General features: G+C 52.2%; 1 protein-coding gene across 6 annotated transcripts in view; it reads right to left on the bottom strand.

Annotated features, from left to right (window-relative positions):
* Positions 1–24028, bottom strand: part of SRL (sarcalumenin) — a 43868-nt gene that overhangs the window by 5619 nt on the left and 14221 nt on the right. For 3 of the 6 annotated variants that reach the window (XR_012493246.2, XM_019715477.3, XM_019715476.3), the window contains exons 2-4: positions 4387–4488; positions 3239–3334; positions 155–271 (exon numbers count right to left, since the gene is read on the bottom strand). Coding sequence is in view for 3 of the 6 variants with exons in the window: in XM_019715476.3 (XP_019571035.1) it covers positions 155–271; positions 3239–3334; positions 4387–4488 (315 nt within the window). In the remaining 3 variants the exon portion in view is untranslated. Of the gene's footprint in view, positions 1–154; positions 272–3238; positions 3335–4386; positions 4489–5777; positions 7888–24028 lie in introns of all 6 variants that reach the window. The other 3 variants (XR_012493245.2, XM_019715475.3, XR_012493247.2) reach the window with 2 other exon arrangements.

The raw sequence follows: 24028 nt of genomic DNA, 5'->3' as shown, positions 1-24028 counted from the left end.
TGCTGCTATCAACATAAGTGTAGCTGCTGGTTTCTTATGTGATTTTCATGACTATATTGAAGACATATGTAAATGTTTTGATTTTTCATAATGCTTCTCCATATGACATACACCGGAATACCAAGAATCACACACAAGAAGACCTCGCTCTTACCTGTATAGAGCTGGTAGCGAGTGTCTTCCAACCCAAGGAGGTAGTTTATCATGGTGGATTTGCCGACGCTCCACGGTCCCAGGAACAGCACCATTGGCTTAGAAGTTATCTCCCCATCTGTGGGCAGTGGGAGTCAGAGATGGCAGTGAACTAACAAAGTTTCTCATGGTGGGAGTGAAACAGTTCTTCACATTGCATCCCAGGACAGTCCATCTAATTGAGTTGTGGGATTCTACATTGGACCGCACAGCATGTAGCATTCAGTGGCACATCTCTTGCTACGCAAACGTGATCACCCAGTTAAAAGACACCAGAAGACAGCATTTGGGCCTTGCACAGATCCTTGGCACACAGCTCTAGAAGGAGGCACTAAGTGAGCCCAGAGCTTATTCTGGGTGAGGCCTCCTGGTTTAGATCTGGGAGAGAAGGGCTCATAAAAGGGGAGCAGAGAGCTGCCACATGAAAACGCTTCCATCTGGCTTGGTAACAGAAGAAAGGGTATGAGAGAGGCTTATACAACCTTCGCGGCCTGGACTTGGGCACTGCCTATTCCCAGCCTCCCTCCCCTTAGCTCTGTCTCTTGAAATCCCACCTCAGCCTCAGCCCAACCCTGGGTTCTGGGGCCAGTCTCAAATATTAACATTAGCCTCCAAAGTCCATGACATGTTTGCCAGGTCCCAAGACCAAGCACTGACCAGACAATTCTTGGGTTCTTGGGAGAACACCTGCATAGGCCACTCCAGTTGGGGTCCCTAAGAAGAAAAAGCAGAATTCTCCAGTGCTTTCAAAACCAGGGGGCAGGAAGGGGAAGGGGAGAGGCTTGCGACATGGGATGCAGACACCCTTGGTGCTGGCTTTCAGGTGCCAGCGATTTCAACCCTTCTTTGAACCATACAGGTTCAGCCCCGCATAATTTAGTCCCTAAAGTTCTCAGACCTTTTGTTTCTCTGATCCTGGCAGACAGGCCTCAAAACAGTAGGCACTCCATTTTATTTTTTTTTTCCATTTAGTTTTTCCCATTTTACTTTATTTAATTTCTTGGTTCAAAAATCAAAGTATAAAAAGGTACACACAGTGAAAAGTCTCCCGCCTGTCTGCACTCTACCTAGGCTGTAACACCCGCTCCGTATTCTTTCAGACAGTCTATGCACGTATAAGCAATACTCCCCATCTTTTTTAGAGAAGGAGGAGTACAGTATTCCTCTCTTTCTGCACCTTGCTTCTTCATGTGCTGGTTTCCTTTCTCTAAGGTGAAACCAAGCCCTACAAGACCAAGATGGTGTCTCATAAATGATGGGCACATATATATTGCCTGAAAGTAACACCATGGCCCTGCCCCACGAGTCCCTGGTATCTCTGTGGGTGTCAACTTCTAGCTCAGGGACAGGGAAGGTCAGGCAGGCTGAGGGGGTGGCAGGAGTCTCCAGGGATAGCCATAGAGCCCCTACAAAAAGTCTTTTCTACCCTGGCCCAGGTGACACCAAAGGGAGCTGGACCTTCAGCTGGCCGCTGAGACAAACCACCACCAGGGCTTTCCCTGGCTGCTGTTTCAGCCCTCTGCAGCAGGGGGCGTTACTGGTACGTGCAGGAGGCTGCAGGTGAGACCCTGAGGAGAGGAGGTTACACAGGAGGCTGCCCAAGGGCACAGCGGAGTCCTGGTACTGGCGGGAGATGAGGGGAGAGGAGCCAAGCCTGGAAAGTGAAGTCAGGAGGCAGGAACACCCTCCCTGTAGAGCACCATTCTCTGGGCAGCCCCGCAGCCTCCGGGGCCAAGCCACAAGGTGAGGGCTGCGGGAGAAGGCAAGAATGAAGGACAGGAAAGCAAAGGGGACACGGCAGCCTCACGGCAACACCTGCACTCCCTCTGCGAAGCCGAAGAGGATCGTTTGCTCTTAAGCTTGCAAGAAACAGTAGAGACAGTCATGAAACAGAGCATTCTCCGGAGGGGAGAATGACAGCCCTAGTTCCAGCTGTGTGACCCTGGGTAGCAACAGGTCCTTCTGGAAAGCAGGACTAAGGGAAACCCCAGAATGCCCTACCCACTTTACAGCCATCAAGAGCATCACGTGAGATCATGGAGAAGTAGCCAATTAACACAGAAAAGATGTGGAATGCTACTCACCATCCAAACAAGTAGATACCACTGTTAGTGTTTTCAAGGACAACTAACACTTAAAAAAGGCATCCCAGTGGGGAAACAAGAGCTCTCATATCCTGTCACTGTGAGTGAAAACTGGTACAACCAAAAGCAATTTGGCAACCACTATCAAGATGCTTGATTCCAGTGTTCCACTTTTAAAAATTTATCCTACAAATATATTTGCGTGTAATATGCAACAATTACAGTAGTGTTTATAACATTTTAAAAAAATGGAAAATGGCCAACACCCCATTTTCCATCATAGTGTGGTGGTTGTGCAGTGTGGTACATTCACGCAGAGATTAGAAAGGGCAAGAGGAGACACACACACAGTTGTATGATATGATCCCAACTCTGTAAAACGAACAGGACAAGAAACGCTTGTATATGCTCAATAGATGCAGAAGAAATGTATTCACAAGAAATTTTCACAGTGGGAGTCTCACGGAGCGGAATTAGAGAAGCTGGAAATCAGGAAAGGGGTTTTTAATCTTTCAATATGTACTATTTTACACTATTTGAAATTTTTTTTTTTTGGCAACAAGTGTACCTTAATTATTTTAAAAGAATTCAGACCCGAGGGAAGCCAACTAGGAGGCGTGAACAGGAGGAAGAAAGGATCCAGGCCAATCAGGGAACTTAAAAGACGATCCATAAATGAACAGGGAGCCTTGTGGTCCCTTGAGCTACAAGGGATTGAAGTTTGGCTCCCTTGGAAACCAAAACTGAAGCGTGAGTCCTTACAAATGAAATGCTCTCCGGAAAACCCTGTGCAAATTATGGGGCCCTCTTGCAGTGACAGGATAGCTCATGTGACTGAAGTCTCTGCCCCTCTCCAAGAACTAAGGAGAGCTCAGCTCCGTGTGTGCAAGGAGCTCGGGAACCACGTGGGCATGGGGGGGTGGGGAGGGAAACGGGGTGCGTTTGAGGTGCACGAGCTGTACCTGTGATCTCATGCTGCCGAAGCTCATTGTATCTGTAAGACTGTTCCAGGGGCTTGATGGACGAATGGTAGATCTTTCGAAGCCGCTGCAGCACCGCTGGGGCAGAGGGGGATGGGGGAGGGGGTGTCAGGTAGGCTACCGACTAACCCCTGTGGTCCAGCTCACTCCCAGGGCCGCTTCCAGCCCTGCCTGGTGGGGAGCCAGGGCTGTCTGCAGCCCAGCAACTGTACCACATATTAGCATTCGAGGAGGGAGTTGGTCCACATCCCAACCCTCAGAAATCTTTAAATCAGAGGCTTTCCCTTCCCATCCCCGAAACACCTGGACTATACTTCTTTTCAACCTGACCCTGTCCTCTCTCTCCTCCTCAGTAGTGTATCCTGAAGCACGGCCTCAGCCTGCAGCTAACTGAAGGCTTTTTCTATGGCAGATGAGAACCCCATCTTCTCCTCTCTGCGCCCCACCTCTACTTGTGCTTGCCTTAGGCTCAGAGGGCTGAGCAGGCCTGAAGGACCACCTCCCTGGCCCCTGGCCACAACCCCTGGTGTCCCAGAAGGATGCCACATCCCAAGTGTCTTCTTGGGAAGAGCATGAGTGCAGAAAGCAGCGACTCACAGAGGCGAGGCTGGGAGTCCCAGAGTGCGAGGCACAGAGTGGGAAGAGGGCCCGAGAGCCAGGCTTCCCAGAGCCCAGCCCTGCGTGCCCCCTCCTAGCTGTGCACTACAGCAAAGCACTGCCTTGCTCTGAGCTTTCCCTAACTCTTCCATAAGAAGAGCAGGTAAGCCCCGCCGAAAGCCCTGGGTTATTACAATGCTGAAATGAAATACCGGGCAGGAAAGGGCTTTATAAACTAAAAATCAAAGCAGATATGATGAACTCTATTAACGGCCCCTCCCAGGTCACACCCCGGAGGCTGGCACTGTCCCTGTATGCAACGCTGGGATTTGCCCTCTACCCTTTCGCTGGCCCCTCTGCTTGGATCACCTACCACCCTGCGAATCTAGAGTCCCTCCTCCCCCCAGCCGTGGACCCTGCTCACAGAGCCTCCTCCAAGAAGCCCCCCCTCTCCAGGGCTCTCCTGCCTGGGGTGCCCGCTTGCCTCAGAGCCCCAGCCCCAACCCCAGCAGGTTCCTTCTTCCTCTGGTTACCAGAGTAATCATCAGCTGGCTTGTCCTCGTCCAGCATCAGAGTTTTCTCGATGTGGGTGCGGTCCCTCAATGGGGCGTCTTCACTCACATCCTCCGCCTCTTCTGGGGAGAGAAGCAGAGAGCAGGGTTAGGGTACTACTAAAAGCCAGCTAGACTCGAAGCCCCCTCAATATGGGCAAGGGCAGGGCCTTGGGGAATTGCTGGCCCAGGGCTTGCCAAGCTCAAATGAACGGAGTTCTGGCTGTAGGAGGGACTTTGGAATCCAAACTCAACTTCTGTGAAGCTCCACGAGCCATTCTATATATTCAACAAATACTGAGCACCTGCGATGTGCCAAGAAACGAGCGTTGTGCTGGGAATACAGCAACGCCCCAAAGAGACACAGCTCCTACCCTTGTGGCATTTTGTTATAGTCTAGTGGGGAGAGGGGGAGAAATATTCTTAAAAGTAATGTAATAATCTGCTAAAGACTGGGTTCGGCAAGATTATCTAAGTGAGTACAGAGAGAAATGAGTCGAAGTTAAATGCTTATGATCAGAGGCCTCTGGTAGAAATCCAGAGCGGTGCTCCCAGTACGACAGCCATAAGCCACATGCAGCTGTTGGGCATAGGAAACGTGGCTGCTCTGAATTGAGATGCGTTGTACATAGTGGATTTCAAAGACTTAGTACAAAGATAATCAATATGTCATCAGTAATTTTTGTATTGATTGCATCTTAAAAGATAATGTTTTAGAAATACTAGGTTAAACGTATTAATTTTAACACCCCCCCCCCAAAAAAAAAGTAATATAATAATGACAAACGGTGATGTGGCTATGGAAAGGAAGATTCCAGAAACTACGAGGGCCTAAGAAGTGTGCCTAGGAAGTCAGTCTTAGCAGGGGGTCAGGAAACTTCCCTGAGGGGCCAGGTGTGAGCTGAGACACACAGTGTGAGGACTTAATTAGATGAAGATCAGGACAGGAGATGAGAGTGGTTTAGCAAGAAGCAGGAAGGGGGCCTGGGCCTCAGCGGGTGAGGGGTCCAGGCTGGGAAGCAGGAGTCCTGCAGAGGCTGACCAAGAACGGCCTCAGAGGACCATTCCTACCCTGTTTCCCCGAAAATAAGACCGAGCCGGACAATCAGCTCTAATGCGTCTTTTGGAGCAAAAATTAATATAAGACCCAGTATTATTTTACTATAAGACTGGGTCTTATATAATATATAATATAATATATTGGGTCTTATATTAATTTTTGCTCCAAAAGACGTATTAGAGCTGATTGTCCGGCTCGGTCTTATTTTGGGGGAAACAGTATGGTCTGCATTTCATCCTAAGGGCACCAGAAACCAGGGAGAGAGTCTAAGCGAACACCTGACCTGGTCAAATGAGCATTTGATCAGACTTACAAGGCTGCCATAGGGCATGGGCTGGAGGAGCTGCTGCAGGGAGAGATCAACTGTTGCTTCTGACCATCAAGAGGGGCCCATGAACGCCTGCAGGTTCCTGGAAAGGCCATTTCTACCCGGGTTGGTTACACCAAGGATCTTAGGTGATTAGAACTGGGATGGACTTAGGCCTGTGGGGCAGAGGGAGACTAGTTCCACCAGGGATGGAAGCAGAGAATTGATGTGCCTCGTGGAACAGCTCAGGACCCGGGCAGCCCTGACCCGACCCACGACAGGGAGGACAGGAAGAGGGGAGGGGCTGGCTGACTGCAGGCCTCCCACTATGGAGGGTGCAAATAGCTGAGGAGTGGTATGGAAACTGCACGCCGCAGGGGAATCCACAGGAAGCCACATGGGAAGGTGAAGACTGAGCCCAGTCGCTCCACCTGAAAGCCCAGCTCTTGGTCCAGGCCAGCATCCAAAGCAGATGCGGCCATGGGTGTCTGGGCCATGCCTAGGATTCGATACATCGCCAATGTTGCCCAGTGGTTTTGGCCCTGCCCTCCCCCCATCCCATCCCGCAGTCCTGAGTGGGTGGCTGCTGCTGCTCCAAGTGGATATCTGTGGGACATGGGTGTCATGGCCAGCCTGAGATTTCTTACCGCGATCCTGACCCTAGTCCCAGTTCACTCCACCTGGCATGGCCTAGTCTTTTAAGGGAGGCCCCAGATACTAGCCCACCAATGAGAGTTTCCAAACCACTCCCCCACCTGTCCATCTCTCCACTAATCTGTACGGGTCTTCAAACCCTGCCACCATGTCCCTGTCCTCCAGGCTAAGGCACTGGGCCATATTGAAAGGCACCAGGGACCTTAACGGGTACATCTGTGGGGCTTAACTCATAGTGACCACGTTCCTCAGGGCCCTCCATGGCGCGGCCTCTCACTGGGTCCCTCCAAACTAGGAAGAAGTAGGCCATAAGCAGCCCAAAGGCACCCCCCTGGGCCGGGTACTCTGGATGGGGCCTCCACCCACAAACCCAGGCTGGCTGGGGCTGTCCCGCCCCACCCTGTCCCTGCCTGTCCCACTACATACAAGACGTCCAGGAAGAGCGCAGCTGCCCAAGTGCCGGAGCAATTCCGGGGTCCCCTACCCTGAGGTCCCTCCTCGGGCTCCTCTGCCTGGGCCTCCAGGGCCTCGTCCCCCTGAGGCCCTGGATTCGGTTCCTCTGAGCTCAGCTGGGCCCCCTCGTCCCCACCGCTTGGGGTTTCTGCTGCTTCCTGGGATTCCCCCGCTTCCTCGGAGGAGGCCCCTGCTTCCTCTGAACTAGCCCCGTCGCTGCTGTCCTCCGCCTCTTCTTGGGATGGAACTCCTCCTTCCTCTTCGTCGTGGCTGCCACCCTCTTCCTCAGAGGAGGCCTTCTCCGGGTCCTCCTTGGACCTCCCTGGCGCCTGGACCTCTTGGGGGCGGTCTTCCTGGGCACCCCCTGTCTCCGTGGCTGGGCTGGGGCCCGGCTCCCCCTGGTCCTCAGGCACCTCCCTGGCTTCTGTGTTCACGTTCAGGACTCCATCTGGCCCTTCTGGCCCCTGATCAGGCCTTGGGCTGCCCTCGCCTGCTGTCTCGGGCGTGTGGGCCTGCTCGGCCTCCGCGTCAGGAGAGGCCCCTGCTGCTGCTCCCTGCACGGGGCTGTCCGCTAGGAATTTCTCAGCTTCCTCAGGGACTGCACCACTCCCAGCCTGTCCTTCTGCCTCCTCTGCAGGGCCCTCTCCTGCACTGAGCTCAGGCCTCCTGTCTTCCCCGGTTTCCCCCTCCCCTTCTGAAAGGAGGGCACTTGCTTCTCGTGGCCCCGCAGGGTCCCCGGAGGAAGCTGACTCTGAGGCTGAGGCATTGGAGAGGCTGGCTTCGGGGTCAGAGCCCTGGCCAGGGGCGGTGGGGGCCCCAGCAGCAGTCTTCTCCGAGCTCTCAGCCTCCCTGCCATCTGGGGAGTGAAGGAGCAGGTTCTTCTCTCGAGGGGCCGCCTCTGCATAAAGCGCCCTTTCCTTCTCCTCTAGACTTGCGTCTCCAGCAGAGAAATGATTCTCCAACAAATTGCCAACATCTTCTGTGCCACCCGAAGCAGAAACTTGCAGTTCTAAATGATTAGAACACGATTGGTCAGTTTCACAGGGTTGGCACTAACTTTGCTTCTCAAAAGCGTAACTGCCTAGCTCCCATCCTCCGGGAGTGAGGTGTGGACCTGACGTCAGATACACCACCCTCCCAGGTCTTCATAATTGCCCTGTGCAGCAAGCAGTGGGGGCGGGGGGGGGGGGAGGCGGGGTTATTCAGCTCCCTCCCAAGACCTGTGGCTGGGGGAGTTACAGACCCACTGCCTGTCACTGCAGGACTGAGCAGCTGACCACTCCTGAGTCCCGCCCCTGACCCGACTACGCCTCCCGCTGGGTCCTGATGACTGTAGGGACGGCACCTGGGTGAGCCCTTCCAGTCCTTCCTCAACCTGCCACAGGCATGCAGGCACGTGCCGCCGGGCTCACCAGGAGATCTTTCCAAGATAGGACAGATGCCCTGTCAGTTCCTAGAGTCATTAACCAGCGTGCTTTTTATACTGCTATCAGCAAAGGAGTGCAAACAGGCGTGTGCGGGCCAGGTCCTCTCAGGTTACACGGCAGAGTACTTAGGGGATTACTTGTGGCTCTCAGCCTTACTAAGTCACACATCCAACTCTGTTCCCTTAAGGGCAGGCATTTGCTGGCCTTGCTACCTTAGATTAGAGGGGACATGGCCTGAGGAGGAGGAGATATCCAAAAGGGGAAGGGCCAGGGCTTCCCGATGGCCTTAGCCAACCCCTCCCGAGGGGATCCCCTTCTAAAGGCTGACAGCTTTACCAGGAAGTTAAGGGCACAGGGCGGAAAAAGCAGGAGAGGCCGAGGCAGGGGCCAAGTCTGTGCTGAGACCTCTGTCAAGAGACAAGTGTAATTTCTTTGGAAAATGGGGTCAGAAGAGGGTTGAGCCTATCCCTTCCACCCTCTCCCAACCAGACTGAGACCTATTTAAGGTGGGGAAACACTGCTGGCTCGTGGGGATGAGGGGCCACAGGGCCTGCCCTGGGGCAGCTGAGACAGCCCCCAGGCTCCCTGACTCACAAGGACTCTTTCTGAGGGAGCAGCCTCCCGCCAGTCCGCTGGGTACAGACACCCCCCACCCACCCTCAGGCCACAGCCTATCCTCCCATCTCTGCCTCAACAAAGAAAAGCCACTTCTTGGGGCACCCCTTCTGCCTCAGGGTACCCACACACCTTGTGCCCTGAAAGCTGGGGCAGCCTCCAGGGACCAGGAACAAATGCTTTCCCATTAGTCCCCACAGATGCAACCTGCTATCAAATTCAGAAGAATGGCAATTTTGGGTGCCTTATATTATAAAGGAGCCCCGTATACCGATAAAACACTTCCCCAAGCACTTTCCCGCATGTGACCGCATCCAAATTTCCCTCATTACTGTCAGCCACATTTCAGAGCTGAAGGTCAAGAGAAAGTCCGTGACTTGCCCAAGACACCAGGTGTCTGGCTAATGGGCGACTGGAACCCAGAACCACCCATTCCTTGTGCAAGCTTTCCATGCCCCACTGTGTAGGGCAGCACACGGGCACCCTTTCCACAGGCACCTCACCCCTCCCTGCGTGCACCTTCTCTCCAGGCTCACACTGCATCGTGAACCAAAGTTTAATCCTCTGTCTGTTCCCAGGGCTGGGGCCCTGCCTGACCCACAGAAAATGCTAAGAAGAGATCAGTGGTGAGACCTGGGTACAAGACTTCGTGGTCCCTTAGTGGGGGAGCTGGAGGCTACTCATTAAAATTTTCTTTCATTACCACCTGAACACCTATATGTACTGATTCCTTTGCCTGCGTCTCTATCCCCCCATCACCACCCTCTGGAGAAAAATCGATGGCAGGAACTTGGTTTAACCCAAGGAGACTAAAAATCCTCTGAGCAGCAAGATGTATGTCATACAAGACACATCTGTACAATTATTCAGTGTGCCAGGCAATGCTTAAGCACTTTATATATAAAACATTAATTTACTTGATCTTGCTCAACTTACTGAATTTTACTTGCTTCTGTAAAACAAGTCTCACTCTTACCCAGGTGTTTTATAGATGAGAGGACTAGAACCAGACACTGAATGCCTCGCCCATCACACAGCAACTGGTTGAGGCCATTTAACTCCAGAGCTACAAAAAAGGGGGTGCTATACCCATTCTACTCAGAATGTGGTCCTGGCACCCACAGCATTGGCACCAGCCAGGAACCTGGTAGAGATGCAGATTCTCAGGCCCCAGCCCAGACCAACTGAACCAGAAGCTGCATTTTAACAATTCGTTTTCACATTCCAGTTTGAGGCGCTAGTCTACACTACCTGACAAAACTGCCTCTAAACCAGTGGTTCTCAGAATATTGGAACCACCAGGCTCTTGGGTCCCACTCCTCTCCTCTTCCTCAAAGGTTCTGATTGAATTAGAGTATATCCCCAACATCAGGACTTTAACAAAAAATTATTGGGCAATTCTAACATGCAGCCAAAGCTGCAAACAAGCCAAATAATCCTGACCCCAGCCTCTCAACACTTGTGTGCCCACTCGGGGCTCTCAAGTTGGATGGGTCACCCAGGGCTTGGCCTTTGAATAGCCAGTGGTCAAGGCTTCTCCTCTGGGAAACACAGCACCTTCCACAGGCCCGTTTCCTCCACAGATGATGATGATGATGATAATGATGATGATGGTAGTAGTGGTGTTGGTGGTGACGGTGGTGTTGTTGGCGGTGGTGGTGGTGATGGTGGCGGTGGTAGTGATGGTGATGTTGGCGGTGGCGGTGTTGGTGGCGATGGTGGTGGTGATGTTGGCGGTGGTGGTGGTGGTGTTGTTGGCGGTGGCGATGGTGCTGGTGGTGGTGATGGTGGTGATGGTGATAGTGATGACAGTAATGATGATGGATGATGATGGCAGACAGACTGGATCTGATCACCTATGGCATTTCCAATATTCTCAAGACAACCTCTGATCCTGATGGGGGTGAGAGGGCTACATAGTTCTAAGGGAAATGAGGACCCCAGATTTGGGGGGTTTACCATGACCTTCACAGTGTTGTATATTTCCACTCCTAGGCCCTGGACAGGAAGGAAGTCAAGCGTCCATGTGTGTATACATGTTTACATCTGTACTCTTCCCTGGTTTTTATGATTTAGTGCCAAGCTGCCCCTGACCTCTTGCTAAGCAATTTGGAGTGAAAAAGACCGAGGGTGTTAGCTTCATGCCCTGTGACCTTCCTTCCTGGGCTAAAAATAACTTCTCTGACACAAAGTCTCTCAATGCAACACGCTGTGCTATTGGGCCCCAGAGCTCAATTCTCAAGAAGCAGTTGTCCCATTGGGTCCAATCTCCTCTGGGAGGCACAGTTAGAGGCTTCAGGAGCCTCGGATTAAACTCAGTTCAATTCTGTGAAATCAAACCTAGTGTCTTCCCTCCCTCCCTGACCTCCCTGGCATCTCTCTGAAGCCCTCCACTGGCCCCTGGGGGAGGAGGTGAGGGAGGGTCCAGAAGACCCAGGATACCCTGGATGGGTTGAGTGCCCGGTAAGATAAGTCTTGGTCTCTCGCAGGACATGCAGTACCGTACTGTATTTGCTGCTGCCAGGGCCACCACCTCGGCCTCACACAAGCCTGGGTGCTTACATCAGGGTACATGAATAGCAAGCCCCCAGCTCAGCACCAGAGGCCACGCGAAGGCCCATATGCTTGACAGGCTGTTGCCCTGGGTAGAGCACAGCATATACCAGTTCCGCTTTCTCTCCCAGTGGAGGGCTCCCTCTCTATCATCAGCCTTTCTTCTGGGGTCAGCCTCAGCCTCTCCCCCCACCCACAGCCTCAGCAGTAACCCTAGGTTCAGTCCCCTTTTTCCTCTCTCCACCACCAACCAAACACCTGATTATTTTCCCATTTCCTAACTCATTCCAAAGCACTTTTCACACAGACTCAGAGAACTGTGGGGTTTCCAAGGGCCTTCCTTAGTGGGTCCAACTGTAGAGGAAGATGCTCTGGCAGGGGAACCTTAGAGACTTGCCCAAGGTCAGGGGTAGGGTTGAAACAGAGCATAAGTTCATGGCTCTTAGTCTAGAGTTCTTTCTGCTCCCAAGTAGTTTGCAAACCATGTCCCATGAAGGGCTAGGGGACCATGGAAGTGACTAGGAGGTGAGGGAAGATGAAGGAGCTGGGGTTTAGCCAACTCCTTTGTACTTCCTGTCCAGCAGGTCTACTTGGGTCTGTCCCACTGCTTAAGGAGGGGGTGGGTGGTTGACAACCCCTGCTCCTGCTTCCCCCGCCTCCTCCCTAAAAATTCCTCTAGGCTCCTCTCGGTCATGTTCTCCAACATCCCAAGGAGCCACCCTCACAGTATCTTTTCACTTTGCTGATCAACACGTGCCAGGCACTGAGATAGACCATGTCTCGCCTTCATGCAGAACTTCATGTTTTCCAAAGTAGTTTCATGTTCTTCTTCTTTCATCCTCCTAGCAGTCCTCTGAGGCAGGGAACGCAAGGATGAGGAAGCAGATACAGGAAAGTCAAGTTGTTCTAAGGATGGGCTAGAACTCAGGCCAAGAAAAAAACAAAGCTCCCTGGCCCACGTGGAGGTGGCATCCGAGACCTGAGAACTTTCCAAGGATAGATGCCCAGTCTCCAGGTCAGTGTGAATGTGGTGTTTCACAAGGTGATTCTGAGGAATACCGACACTGGAGAACCACGGCTTGTACCACCCTCAGGACCAAATATCAGGGAGTCTGTCGCAAGACTGGCAGCAGAGGTCTATTCAGAATAGTTTTGTTGACCTGTTTTGAGCCCACCTCAAGGTGCCGAAATTTATTCCACCCTGCTGGAACTGAATGTAAACTTAATTCCAAATTGTCTGAGTCTCCTTAGCACACACTTCTAAGGGTCTGCTGAGGTTATTCCTTCACATGACTTCTCCTACACTTGAACTAAAACTATTGAGTCTAAAGTCACACACAGGTAAAAAGTACCTTTGACTGCTATTCACACACAATCATGCAAATGAGTCATCAGTAATAAAGTTCCAGGGGGACAATCACTTTCCAGTTCTACCCCAGGACATATCTGTCTCAGGGAGTCACGGATCCCAGTCTTGGCATCCAGGAGGTCCCACGTCTGTCACCAAGCTGTCCTCCACTCACACTTGGACATCTCGTCAGCTATGCCTCAAATACAACTGCAAGCACTTCAGAAACAGTGATCACAGAGCCGGAGCGGGCAGACAGACCCTTGCATTTTCTAGATCTTGTCTCTGAACACTCCTGGACTGGGAAAATGGTCAGCGGTCTCTTCATCACATTGTTTCTTGGCCCTTATTTACAGAATAAATGCTCACCACTCAGAATCCCTTGTTCTTTCACTTCTTAGATGAGCCTTTAGATAGCTTTGCAGATGCTGATGCTGAAAAGGACCTTAGAAAGGAAGTGCTTGCAAGAGGCACGGGTTGCCCACATCCTCCCAGGACCCCTGAGGCCCTCTCTCTTGCCATTCTGTTGGCCTTTACCTCTTCCCCCCAGACAAGAGGACCAGGGTGCAGTGAACAAGGCAGCCACTCTTGGAAGGTTCTTTGGCCTCCTTGCCAAGCTCCTAAAGTCAAGGCTAATCCCACCAGGACAGCCTGTCCCTGGCTGGACTTGAGCCCAACAATGATTCACCCAGTGGCTAGGATACAATGACAATGGCACCCATCAGAGAGAACATGGGGCTGGGAGTCAAAAGGGACCTCCTCACAGACCAGCTAGTTTGATTTCACCAATGAGGATCCTAAAACCCTGATAAGTGGTTGTCCCAAGAGCTACCGTGTTTCCCCGAAAATAAGACCTAGCCAAACAATCAGCTCTAATGCGTCTTTTGGAGCAAAAATTAATATAAGACCCAGTCTTATATTACAGTAAAATAAGACCCGGTCTTATATTATATTATACTATCTATATAAAACCCGATCTTATATTACAGTAAAATAAGACCGGGTCTTATATTAATTTTTGCTCCAAACGACACATTAGAGCTGATTGTCCACTAGGTCTTATTTTTGGGGAAACACGGTAGTCAGTCTAGTAAGCAGCAGGCTACTTCTAGAACCCAGCTCACCACCAACCCTAAGTCCCAAGAGCTTTCCCAGCACACGGCCACTGCCCGCCAGAAATTCGAGGAGGTACAGGTGCCTGGGGACAGCGACTTCTTAGTCTGTCCTCTCCTTCCTCCCTGGATAAAGAACGCTCAAGACTTCGAGACAATTGTTTTGAACCCATAAAGTCCAGAGAACTGACAGATAACGTCACTCCCTGTCCTACCCCTAATTCCTGGGAGACACAGAGGAAGTGCCCACAATCCCTGACCATTGTATATTCACAGGCTTGTCATTGATGCCCAGGGGATTCCTGACTGGGGGTGAGCATGGCTTTCAAACGGCAAATACCTTTGGGAGAAGTGACACATAAAGCCCTAACTCCTCGGTGTGACTCAGTTATTAAAGGGATACCCTGTGGAGCACCCCATGTTCCCGGGAACAGAAATCCTTGCAGGAGCTTGAGGTTCCAGCTCTCTGTGTGAGGCAACAGCTCCTGCATCTGGAGGGGCTGAGGTAGGCAGGAGAGGAAAGGAAGGAGGGAGAGATGCAGGCTGGATTCTGAGACAGACTGAGGCAGGTGGCTGGCTTCCCCCCACCTCCCACTCAAAGAAACAGAATCTCCCTGGGATCTGCGAGGATGACCTCTGGGAGGTCAATGATTTAACTCTGGGGCACCAGGCAGAGAGAGAACCACTGGGAGCCAAAGGAGTCTGGTCCCCAATGTCCCAACCGTGGACTCAGGTCAGGGCTGTCATGGGCTTGGCAGGTGGAGGGAACAATGAGACTAGACCCTCACCCACAACCCAGGGAAGCTGGAGGATGTCTGCTTGATTCCAAGCACGGAAATAGATCTGACACCTTCCCTAGCCTGGGCAAGGATCACATCTCAGGGCTTTCCTTTCCCACACGTCCCAGAACCAGACTGGTCTCTCTGGATGCAGCTAGAAGTCAGGAGAGCCTGGCCCTGCTCATTACTCTTACTAATCAGCAATGTGACCTTGAACTGTTCCTCACTCTGCCTACACCCAACTCCACTCACCCACACAAAATGCAGGCAACAGCACCTGCTTTGCCAACGCTTTTGGAGTATTTTAAACAGCAAGTGACGTTTAAAAGCATTCTATGAATGTCAGGTATAATAATAATTATTTCCTAGAAGAGCAAAGATACCAGGCCAAATCCCAAGTTCACTGAGTAGGCCAAATCAGAACCAGCTTTGGCCAGAAGTCGAGTTGGCTCACCTTCTTTCTACAACTTTGACCCTCTATTTCTGGGGGGGGTCAGTGAGTGAGCCAAGAGAGGTCTTTCTTCCTGGGGCTCTGTCTCCCCTTCTCCCAGCCATACGTAGCTCAAACGAGGAGCTATGGGCGCTTGTGGGATAGCCCTGCTCTCTGTGTGAGGTTCCAGCTGGCCTGGGACGGGAAGAGGCCTTAGCTGTCAACACTCCTGGGCCCAGATCTCATACTGCTGAGCCCCAAGTTAACTACTATACTCACTGACTCCCAGTGTCAGTCAGTCCTGACTCACCCAGAAACTTCTGAGGCCTCAAATGGCTTCCTCTCTACCACCCAGACCCTTTCCATGCAGCCACTGAAGCGAGGTGATCCTGCCCTTCACCAGAACACAAATGCACACTCAGGGGGACATCTAAACAGACCCACTCGTCAGGGCACATCTGTGAGAATGAGTGAGGGGCCCGGGCTGGAGGCAGAGTGATGAGGGCCCTTCATGACTCTTGGAAAAGGCGACACAGCCAGAGTGTGGCCTCTTGTAGTGTCAGCGTGGCCTCAGGTCCTTATGATAAGTGAGCAGAGAGACAATATACCCTTCAGAACCAGCTCAGGCCTTGAGAATGGAGCTTTGACCGTGCCACAAAGATGGAGCCAGCATGGCTCTAGCTCCCATTCGAGCAGCGCTTTGCTTGTCCAGCTCGGCTGAAATCAGAGCTAATGTTTTCATGGCTTTGGAAGGCCTCACACACGGGCCTGCATGACCACAGGCATCCCTTCACCCCAGTTAGCAGCCCTTCCCGCACACCTGCTCAGTGGTGAGGTGTCCTTAGCAGATCTCACCTGCAACTGCCAAGAAAACCAAAGAAACTGCACATCCCCAAGTCTGCTCCGAGATGGTCAAGCCAAGGGCAGAGGTTGGGGCCGCAATAGCAAATATTCCACCCTGTGTGCTCTCGTCCATAGACCCTTCCAGAAAATCTGCTGTCCAGGCGCCAAGACGCCAGATCTTTCCACCTTCTCTCCCAGAGGCTTCCCCAAATTCATGACAGATGGGCTCCACTTCTGGGTCCTGACATTCTGACCCCAAACTTTGTCTTGTTATTCAGCTCTATAGTTATTTTTCTGGTAGAGACTTCTAGAACTGGGAGGAAATTTAACTAGCCCAACTCTTTCATTTCACAGATGAGGGGAACGAGGCCGAGAGAGAGACAAGTCACCCAACAAGCTGGGGCAAAGCTGGATACACAAGGTCCCCAGGCCCCTCACCCGGGTCTTTCATGGGGGTCCAAACAGCCATGACTTCCTCATGTCCCTGACATTTCTAACCCTCTGTGCTCACATCTTGCCCTATCCCTGGGACCCAGCGTTCCTGGGACCACCCATCCGCTCCCTGAGTTGTTCCTATAAAACATGGCCTCCCCCAGGTGCCCACCGAAGGCTCTGACATCAGGCTGGTTTCCTGAACAGGGCTCTGTACAGAGATTTGGGGAAGGACCAGGATGGAGTTTCAGCTCCCAGAGGCCACCTGCCCCAGCCAGCCCTGTGTTCGCCATTAATCTGAGGTACTCTCGGTGCCACCAGGAGAAGAATGCAGGAAGGAGCTTACTGTCTCTGTCACCAGGAGACAAAGGACAGTTGGTTCCCAAGCGCAGAGGCCACAAGAAGTCTGGGCCAGAAGAGCGCTCCAGAGTCTGGGTCACAGGAGAAAAGAAAGAAGACTATTTCCCTGCCTGCTGCTCCATGAATGAGACAAACTCTCAAAGCCTCCCAGCAAATCCATCTATTACTCTGTTATCACTCCAGAGCTAGAACGCCATACGTAAAGTCATCTAGAACACCCAGGTCACTCTGTGGTACAATGTTCTAGAAACCTCATGTCTCGCCTGGGAGCAGACTCGCTCTCAGTTTGTATCCCTAAGTGGCCTAGAACCCTGAACCTCAGATACATGGGCCACCATTTCCCGGGTAAGTGGCAGACTCCGTCTTTCCCAGAGGCCAGACCACTAAGCCCTCCCAGAGGTTCCCTCTCCGCACATCCCCACCCGGGGAGAATCATTACAGGCAATTAAACCCAAGAGCAGCTTCCTTCTCGGGGGTTTAGTGGCACCTAGAGCCTGAGTTCTGTCTCGTCTCTTCAATACTAAAACCAGACAAGGCGATTCCTTTTCCTTGGCAGCCTGGTGGCCACGCAGAAAGCCAGGGCAGGCATCTAGTCCGTGGTTCCCATGGGGTTCCCCTGGGGAAAGGGGAAAGCCAAGGGCAGAGCAGAGGGTGGGGCCAGAGCAGGTGTACATTCTGCACTTAATGTCCCCAGGGTGACCCGGTCAGTGCTGAGGGCCCTACTCTGAGGGTCTAGCAGGCCAAATGCCCAAAGGGCCTCCAAACCCCAACTGGACAAGAGCCCCAAGTCCCTGCACCAAAGCCTGAGCCTGGCCATGTATTAGTGTCCTGGAACTGCTACAACAAAGCACCACAAACTGGGTGGCTTAGAACAACAGAAATGTTTTCTCTCAGTTCTGAAGGCCACAGGTCCAAAATCAAGGTGTCAGCAGGGCCGAGTTCCCCCAAAAGGCTGTAGGGGAGGCTCCTGCCTGCTTCTCCCAGCCCCGGTAGCTCCCAGCAATCCTTGGCTTGTCGATGCACGTGTCCAATCTCTGTTCATCACGCATGGCCTTCTCTCTGTGCCTCTGTTCAGTGATTCCTCCTTTTCTTATAAGGGCATTAGCAGATTAACTCATTACTTCTGTGACGACTCTATTCCCAATAAGGTCGCATTCTGAGGCACTAGGGGTTAGGACTTCAGCATTTCTTTTGGGGGGACATAACCCAGCCCAGAATAACTCTTCCAGGGACGCACACCACCCCCTGCGTGGAACGCCCTCGGGCTTCTCTGTACGTCCAGCCTCACCTGTTCCCTCTCACCCTCCATAACGCCTTCCAGTTCTCACCCCTCCAGGCCACATGGGTCCCCTCACTGACTCCCACTGACTCAGTATCCATAACTATCCACACTGAGCAAAGTGACACAGCCCCTGCTCTGTGTGGCTGTGACCTTCAGGGCATGTGCGCGTATCCTAACTTCCCTTCTAGGTCGTCATCTCCTCCAGGACAGGAGGTTGGCCTAATGTCTCTTTATGTCCCCAAAGGGCCTAGAAAAGCATGAGCATCAAGACTCACACAGCAGGGGCACAGGGGTGGCTCAGTTGGTTAGAGTGTGAGCTCTGGGCAACAGGGTTGCCGGTTCGATTCCCACATGGGCCAGTGGGCTGTGCCCTCCACAACTAGAATGAAGACAATGAGCTGTTGCTGAGCTGCCACTGAGCTCCCAGGTGGCTGGATAGCTCAGTTGGTTGGAGCGCGTGCTCTCAACCACAGGGTTGCTGGTTCAACTCCCGCAAGGGATGGTGGGCTGCGCCCCCTGCAACTAAGATTGAACGTCAACTGGACTTGGAGCTGAGCTGCACCCTCCACAACTAAGATCGAAAGGACAACAATTTGACTTGGAGCTGATGGGTCGTGGGAAAAACACACTGTTCCCCAATAAAGTCCTGTTCCCCTTCCCCAATAAAAAGCTTAAAAAAAAAAAAAAAAAGACTCACACAGCAAACACCTGCAGAATTCTGTAAGAAATCCTTTCAGTCCACGTGGCATTTCCAATCAGTTTCCTTGAGCTCCAGCCCTACTGCTGTTCTTTCCCCGACACCCTGGACCTGGATAATTCTGACGTCCACTTCAGATCTCAGGTTTGAGGCCCAATCCCTGGGGGCCTCCTGACCCCTCAGTAGTGAGGTGCCTCTGCTCTGTGTTCCCACAGCACGTCACCCCTTTCATTTAACCTGTGTGCCCACAAATGATCTGAGGCCAGGGCCTGCGGCTTGTTCCCAGTGGGATTGCGGGTACACAGTGGGGCCTGGCAGATATCCCTGCACAGGGAAACATCTGCTGGATGACCTGAGAGCACCCGACAGTAATGAGCCTCCTGCCCTGGGTCAGCCCTTCTCAAGGCATGGCTCGAGGCCATTTGCAAAAGGATCACAGAGGAGCTTAGGGAAAAGGTCCATTCCTGGTCCCGTTCGCAGACCCTCGGCATCACACTCAGGTGGGCAAGGCCTGAGGAATCTGCCCTTTTAACAGGAGCCCACGTGCTTATCACACACTAGTATCTGAGAACCACTGTCCTTGGCCTTGACCACAGGAGTCAACATATACCCATCCCCAGAGACCTACTGGTTGCAAAAGGTGGAGCCAGCCTATTGGAGGCTGTACCAAGCCAGCTCCCACCCCCAGCCCAGGCTATGATCCACCTCCAAAGCCATGGGTGGCCAAAAGGGGCTGGTGCTCATCAGTTCTAGGGGTGTCGTGGGTCTGGTGTCTAGCTGGCCTTACTACCCTGAAAGGGTGTATTCCGGAAGGAGGGTACAAAGAGGAAGGACTGGCCATGGTGGGAGGCCCTCACAGAACCTGTTCATGAGATGCAACCCTGAGGGTCAGGCAGAGCTGCCCAGTCGTACACCGTAGGGGGGACAGCTCTGGGGACCCTGCGACTCTGGGGGAGGAAGGGGCAGAGAGGACAGAGTCAGGAACCCAAGTTTACTCCCCAGCCGGCAGTGGGACCTTGAGCAAGTATTTCAGCTTTTCTGTGCCTGTTTCATCAGCAATAAAACAGAAAAGAAAAATACGCATGCTGCCCACCTCTAGGTCTGCTGTGCCTTCATTCCACTGCTATTGACGGAGTACCTACTATGTGTCAGATAATGTGAGGCTCAAATGACATGTGATGGAATTCTGAAAGCCGTAAGGTAATACAAAAATATAAGGTCTTTCTAATGTTAAGATAAAATCTCCCAAAAACATAGCTCCACATAAGAACATGTACAGTGAGGTTCCCAGCAGTACCACTCGCGTAGCCAAGGACGGACACGATGCAAGTGTCCATCAAAGGATGAGGGCATAAACAAAACCTAATCTATACGCACAATGGAATATTATCCAGCCATAAAAACAAATGAAGAACTCACGCATGCTACAATGTGGATGAACCTTGAAGACATGCTAAGTGAAAGAAGCCAGTCAAAAAAGCCACATACTGATGATTCCATTTCTATGAAACGTTCAGAATCGACAAATCTATAGAGATTAGTGGTTGCCAGGGGCTAGGGGTGGAAGGGGCGGATGGGGAGTGGGTGCTAGTAGGTACACAGTTTCTTTTTGAGATGGAAAATGTTCTAAAGTTGACTGTTGATGGTTGCATATATCTACAAATACACTAAAAATTACTGAATTGTACAATATTTAATATTCTAAATATTCTTGAATTTAAATGGGTGAATTATATGGTATATTAATTGTATCTCAATATGGCTGTTAGGAAAAAAAACCCATAAAGTGTCTTTGATTCTTTTCTTTCTCCAAAACCTTCTCTTCCAGGCCTTCCCTGACCACCCTGCTGATGCTGTCTTCCAACCAGCCTTCCCCACCTCCCTTCCCCAGTCTCTTTTTCTCTATTGCACCCATAAACATCTAGTAAACTATACAACTTGTTTGGTTTCCTGTCTGTCACGGATTTTGTATTCCAGCATCTAGAACAACTACGGGATGGATGGATGGACAATGGTAGCACAATATAAGGCCTTCCCTCAACTCAGTGGCAAAGAGTTCCAGGAGAGAAGAAATTCAGGACTGGAATTCAGAACCGGAAAAATACCCACGGGCCAAGTGACTTAATCTGCCCAGGCCTATTTCTTTGTCCTCAAAGGATTAGAAGTAGCTGCCTCGCGTGCTCAGGTTGCAGCGATAACCCTGACCTGGGCTCCTGCATTGAAGATCCTACCCTTCAAGACATCAGCATCTAATTGCAGGGCAGGCAGGCAGCAGGAAGACAGCACTGCCTCCTGGCAGCAGGCTCCGCCCTCTGGAGGAATGGGGACCCAGAGCTCATCACATATAGGAGCTCCCGGTGGCGGGGCATTTGGGGTCGGAGCCAAGCCAAGTGTGTACAGAGAGCAGTGGCCGTGATCAGGGGGACACACCGGACAGAGGAGAGCAGCACACCAGCCTATGGAGTACAGACTGGGTTCACTGGTGAGCGTTTCTGGGAAGGCGAGCAGACCCTGAACACTTGTGCCCTCCTCCCTGCTCTCTAGAACTGGGATGAACCACAAAGAGCCGCAAGCACCAGCTTCCACAGCTGCCCCAACACCTAGACTCCAGGTTGGGGACCCCCAATGACTCCATGAAGCGCCCCACATACCCGCCCATCGCCCATCTAGTCCGGGCTCCTGCTGCTGGGGCGGGGGCAGAAAGGCAGCAGGGCCAAGATGCGAAACTCCAGGACCAGACAGAGGTCTGCTCGGAGGCTTCCAAGTGGCTTCCGCAGGGACGCCTCCAGTCCTGCTGCACCCACCCACCCCCACCCCCCCGCACTGTGTGCTGTGCCCGTGGAAGGAGACTGTGAAGGGCTGGGTGTGGAGGTACACAGGGGAGAGCTGCACCTAAGGTCGCACAGCACAGCAGGCCTGAGTTTCCGGGTTCTCAGCCCGCTGCTCTCTCCATCACAAACCCGCTGGGAACCAGACCACCCTGCCCTCAGGACGTGTCAATTCCAACTCAATCTGCACCTGAGCACACCCAACAGGGAGCTGGAAAATTCTCCCCACTGTCCTCCCCAGCATCAGCGCTCGGCTAGGCGGCTGCTCCCGGAATTCCTGGCCCCGGCCAGCTGTCCATCCATTCATTCAACACACTTGCTCTGGGTGTGTCAGCAGAGCTTCAAATTAGCTGCTGGGGCAATCGCATGGATGATGGGGCCAGAGAGAGCTGAGGAAACAGGTACTATCTGTGCCCGGTAGAAGACTACCACCCAGGAGAGAGACAAGAACTATCCATTCAGAGCTCAATAGTCTGGGTCCAAGGCTAAGGAACGGTTGTGGCTGAAGAGTGTGCCCCAAAATTCATGTCCTCCCAGAAGCTCAGAATGTGACCTTATTTGGAAATAGGGTCTGTGCAGACATAATTAGTTAAGATGAGGTCATACTGGATTAGGGTGGACCCTAAGGCCAATCACTGGTGTCCTTATCAGAAGAGAAAAGGACGCACAGAGACACACAGAGGCCACACAAAGAGGCCACGTGAGGACAGAGATTGGAGAGCTGCATCTACAAGCCGAGGAGCTCCCAAGACTGCCAGGATCTTCCAGAAGCTGGAAGAGCCAAGACGTCATCTCCACTGGAGCCTTCAGAGGGAACACGACCCTTCCAACACCTTGAATTCAGACTTCCAGCCTCCAGACTGACAGAATGAATTTCTGCTGTTTTAGTCACCCACGTTGGCGGCCCCAAGAAAACAGCATAGGAACTAACACCTAAGCCTGGCCCTATGCAATCTTCCCGACACCTCCCCCACTATGTGGGTGGTGTTTTCACCAGCCTGAGGCCCCATCCTGCCCCACCTGCTCCCCATTTCTCTGAGCTCTCAGGCTGCTTATTTTTAGCCCCTGATTACACCTGCCTTATATGGTTCCCTACTCATATCATGAGTGGGGACTGTCTCCCCTCCTAGTTTGTAAGCTCGTTGAGGACAGAGAATCCCGAGGATTTAACCGTCCTGAGTAGGGGCAGCTGTGTTGATGAATTCCCCTAGTTGTTCGTGTTTCATGATATTTGAGGAAACCAGTGGCAGATGTCAAGCCTCAGGAATACTGACAGCAGTGATAGCCTATAATTACTGTCAGAGTCCTTTTAACCTTAAAAAGTATCTGATATCAAAAAACATTTTAAGCATCCCATAGCCGTTTGCTTATTTTAGTCACAGAACCCCATGCTGTAAATAGGGCAAAGTATTATTATCCCGATTTATGGGTGAAAAAACAGGTGCGAAGATGGTAAGGGGCTTGGTGGCAAATGTGTCCTCAAGCCCGGTGTGCCCACCTCAACCCACTCCTGGTTGGCTGCTCTTCTGTGTGGGCAGCCTTGGGTGAGGGGGTCTGAGTGGCGATGCCTCCAGCATATGCACCAATTCAGAAAGGAAACCGAGGCACGAAAAGACAGGAAAAAGAGGTAGATTCGCCACTGGACTGCTATTCCTGTCACAGCTTGTAACCAGGCTCATTCTGCTGGGCGACTGAGGCTAGGATGGGCTCCCCCAGGCCACGGGGAGCGCTGTGACCCTTCCCTAATTTTTCCAGATGCTTCTCCAGGTCCCAGGGAACAGTCCGTGTCTTAACCTCCCGGGATAAGCCAGAGAAATAAATGATCTTCTACTACCTGACACTTAGAATAAAGGGTAGGAGGAAATGCAGGAAAACAAAAAAAGTAATAACCAAAGTGGCTAGAAGACTCTCTGGTGGGTACAGGTGCCCAGGGAAGGCAGCTGTGGAATTAGATACACATCAGACATGGTTTTCAAGGCAGCGACTTTGTCAAGTATTGCCATCTAGGGAAAAGTCTATGGGCGGCAACAGAGCTGGCGGAGGTCCTAACTGAATGGCCACTTGGAGGAGGACCAGGGGCCACAGTTTTGGCAGCCACCTGCTGAGGGGAGGGAAGGGGCTCCCAAACCTTAGGGCTCTGCCCTGGCCTGGTTCTGGGCTGAGCTCCCAGTGCAACCCACTTCCTACGGGCCCAGAACTCCAGGCCAGATTTTGCCTGCACCTGTTTGAGCTCAGAATATAGTCCCTGCTCTAGAAGGATCCAAAAATATCTGAGAGGGAGGAGTAGCAGGAGGGGCTGACTGCAAGGGGCACAGGCTGAGGGCCTAGGGAGAGAGCCGCTTGGCACTCAAGGCCCTTCGCAGTGGGCCCCAAACCATCAGGGTTGTCTGATCTCCCCTGAACAGGAGCCCCACATTCTAGCCAGAGCTGGTGTCATCCTCTCC

This window comes from Rhinolophus sinicus, chromosome 10 (genome assembly GCF_057876585.1).
Source record: "Rhinolophus sinicus isolate RSI-liver-muscle chromosome 10, RSI-T2T, whole genome shotgun sequence".
Taxonomy (NCBI): domain Eukaryota; kingdom Metazoa; phylum Chordata; class Mammalia; order Chiroptera; family Rhinolophidae; genus Rhinolophus; species Rhinolophus sinicus.
Note: the sequence above shows the minus strand (reverse complement) of the source record. Positions and strands in the feature narration are given on the sequence as shown.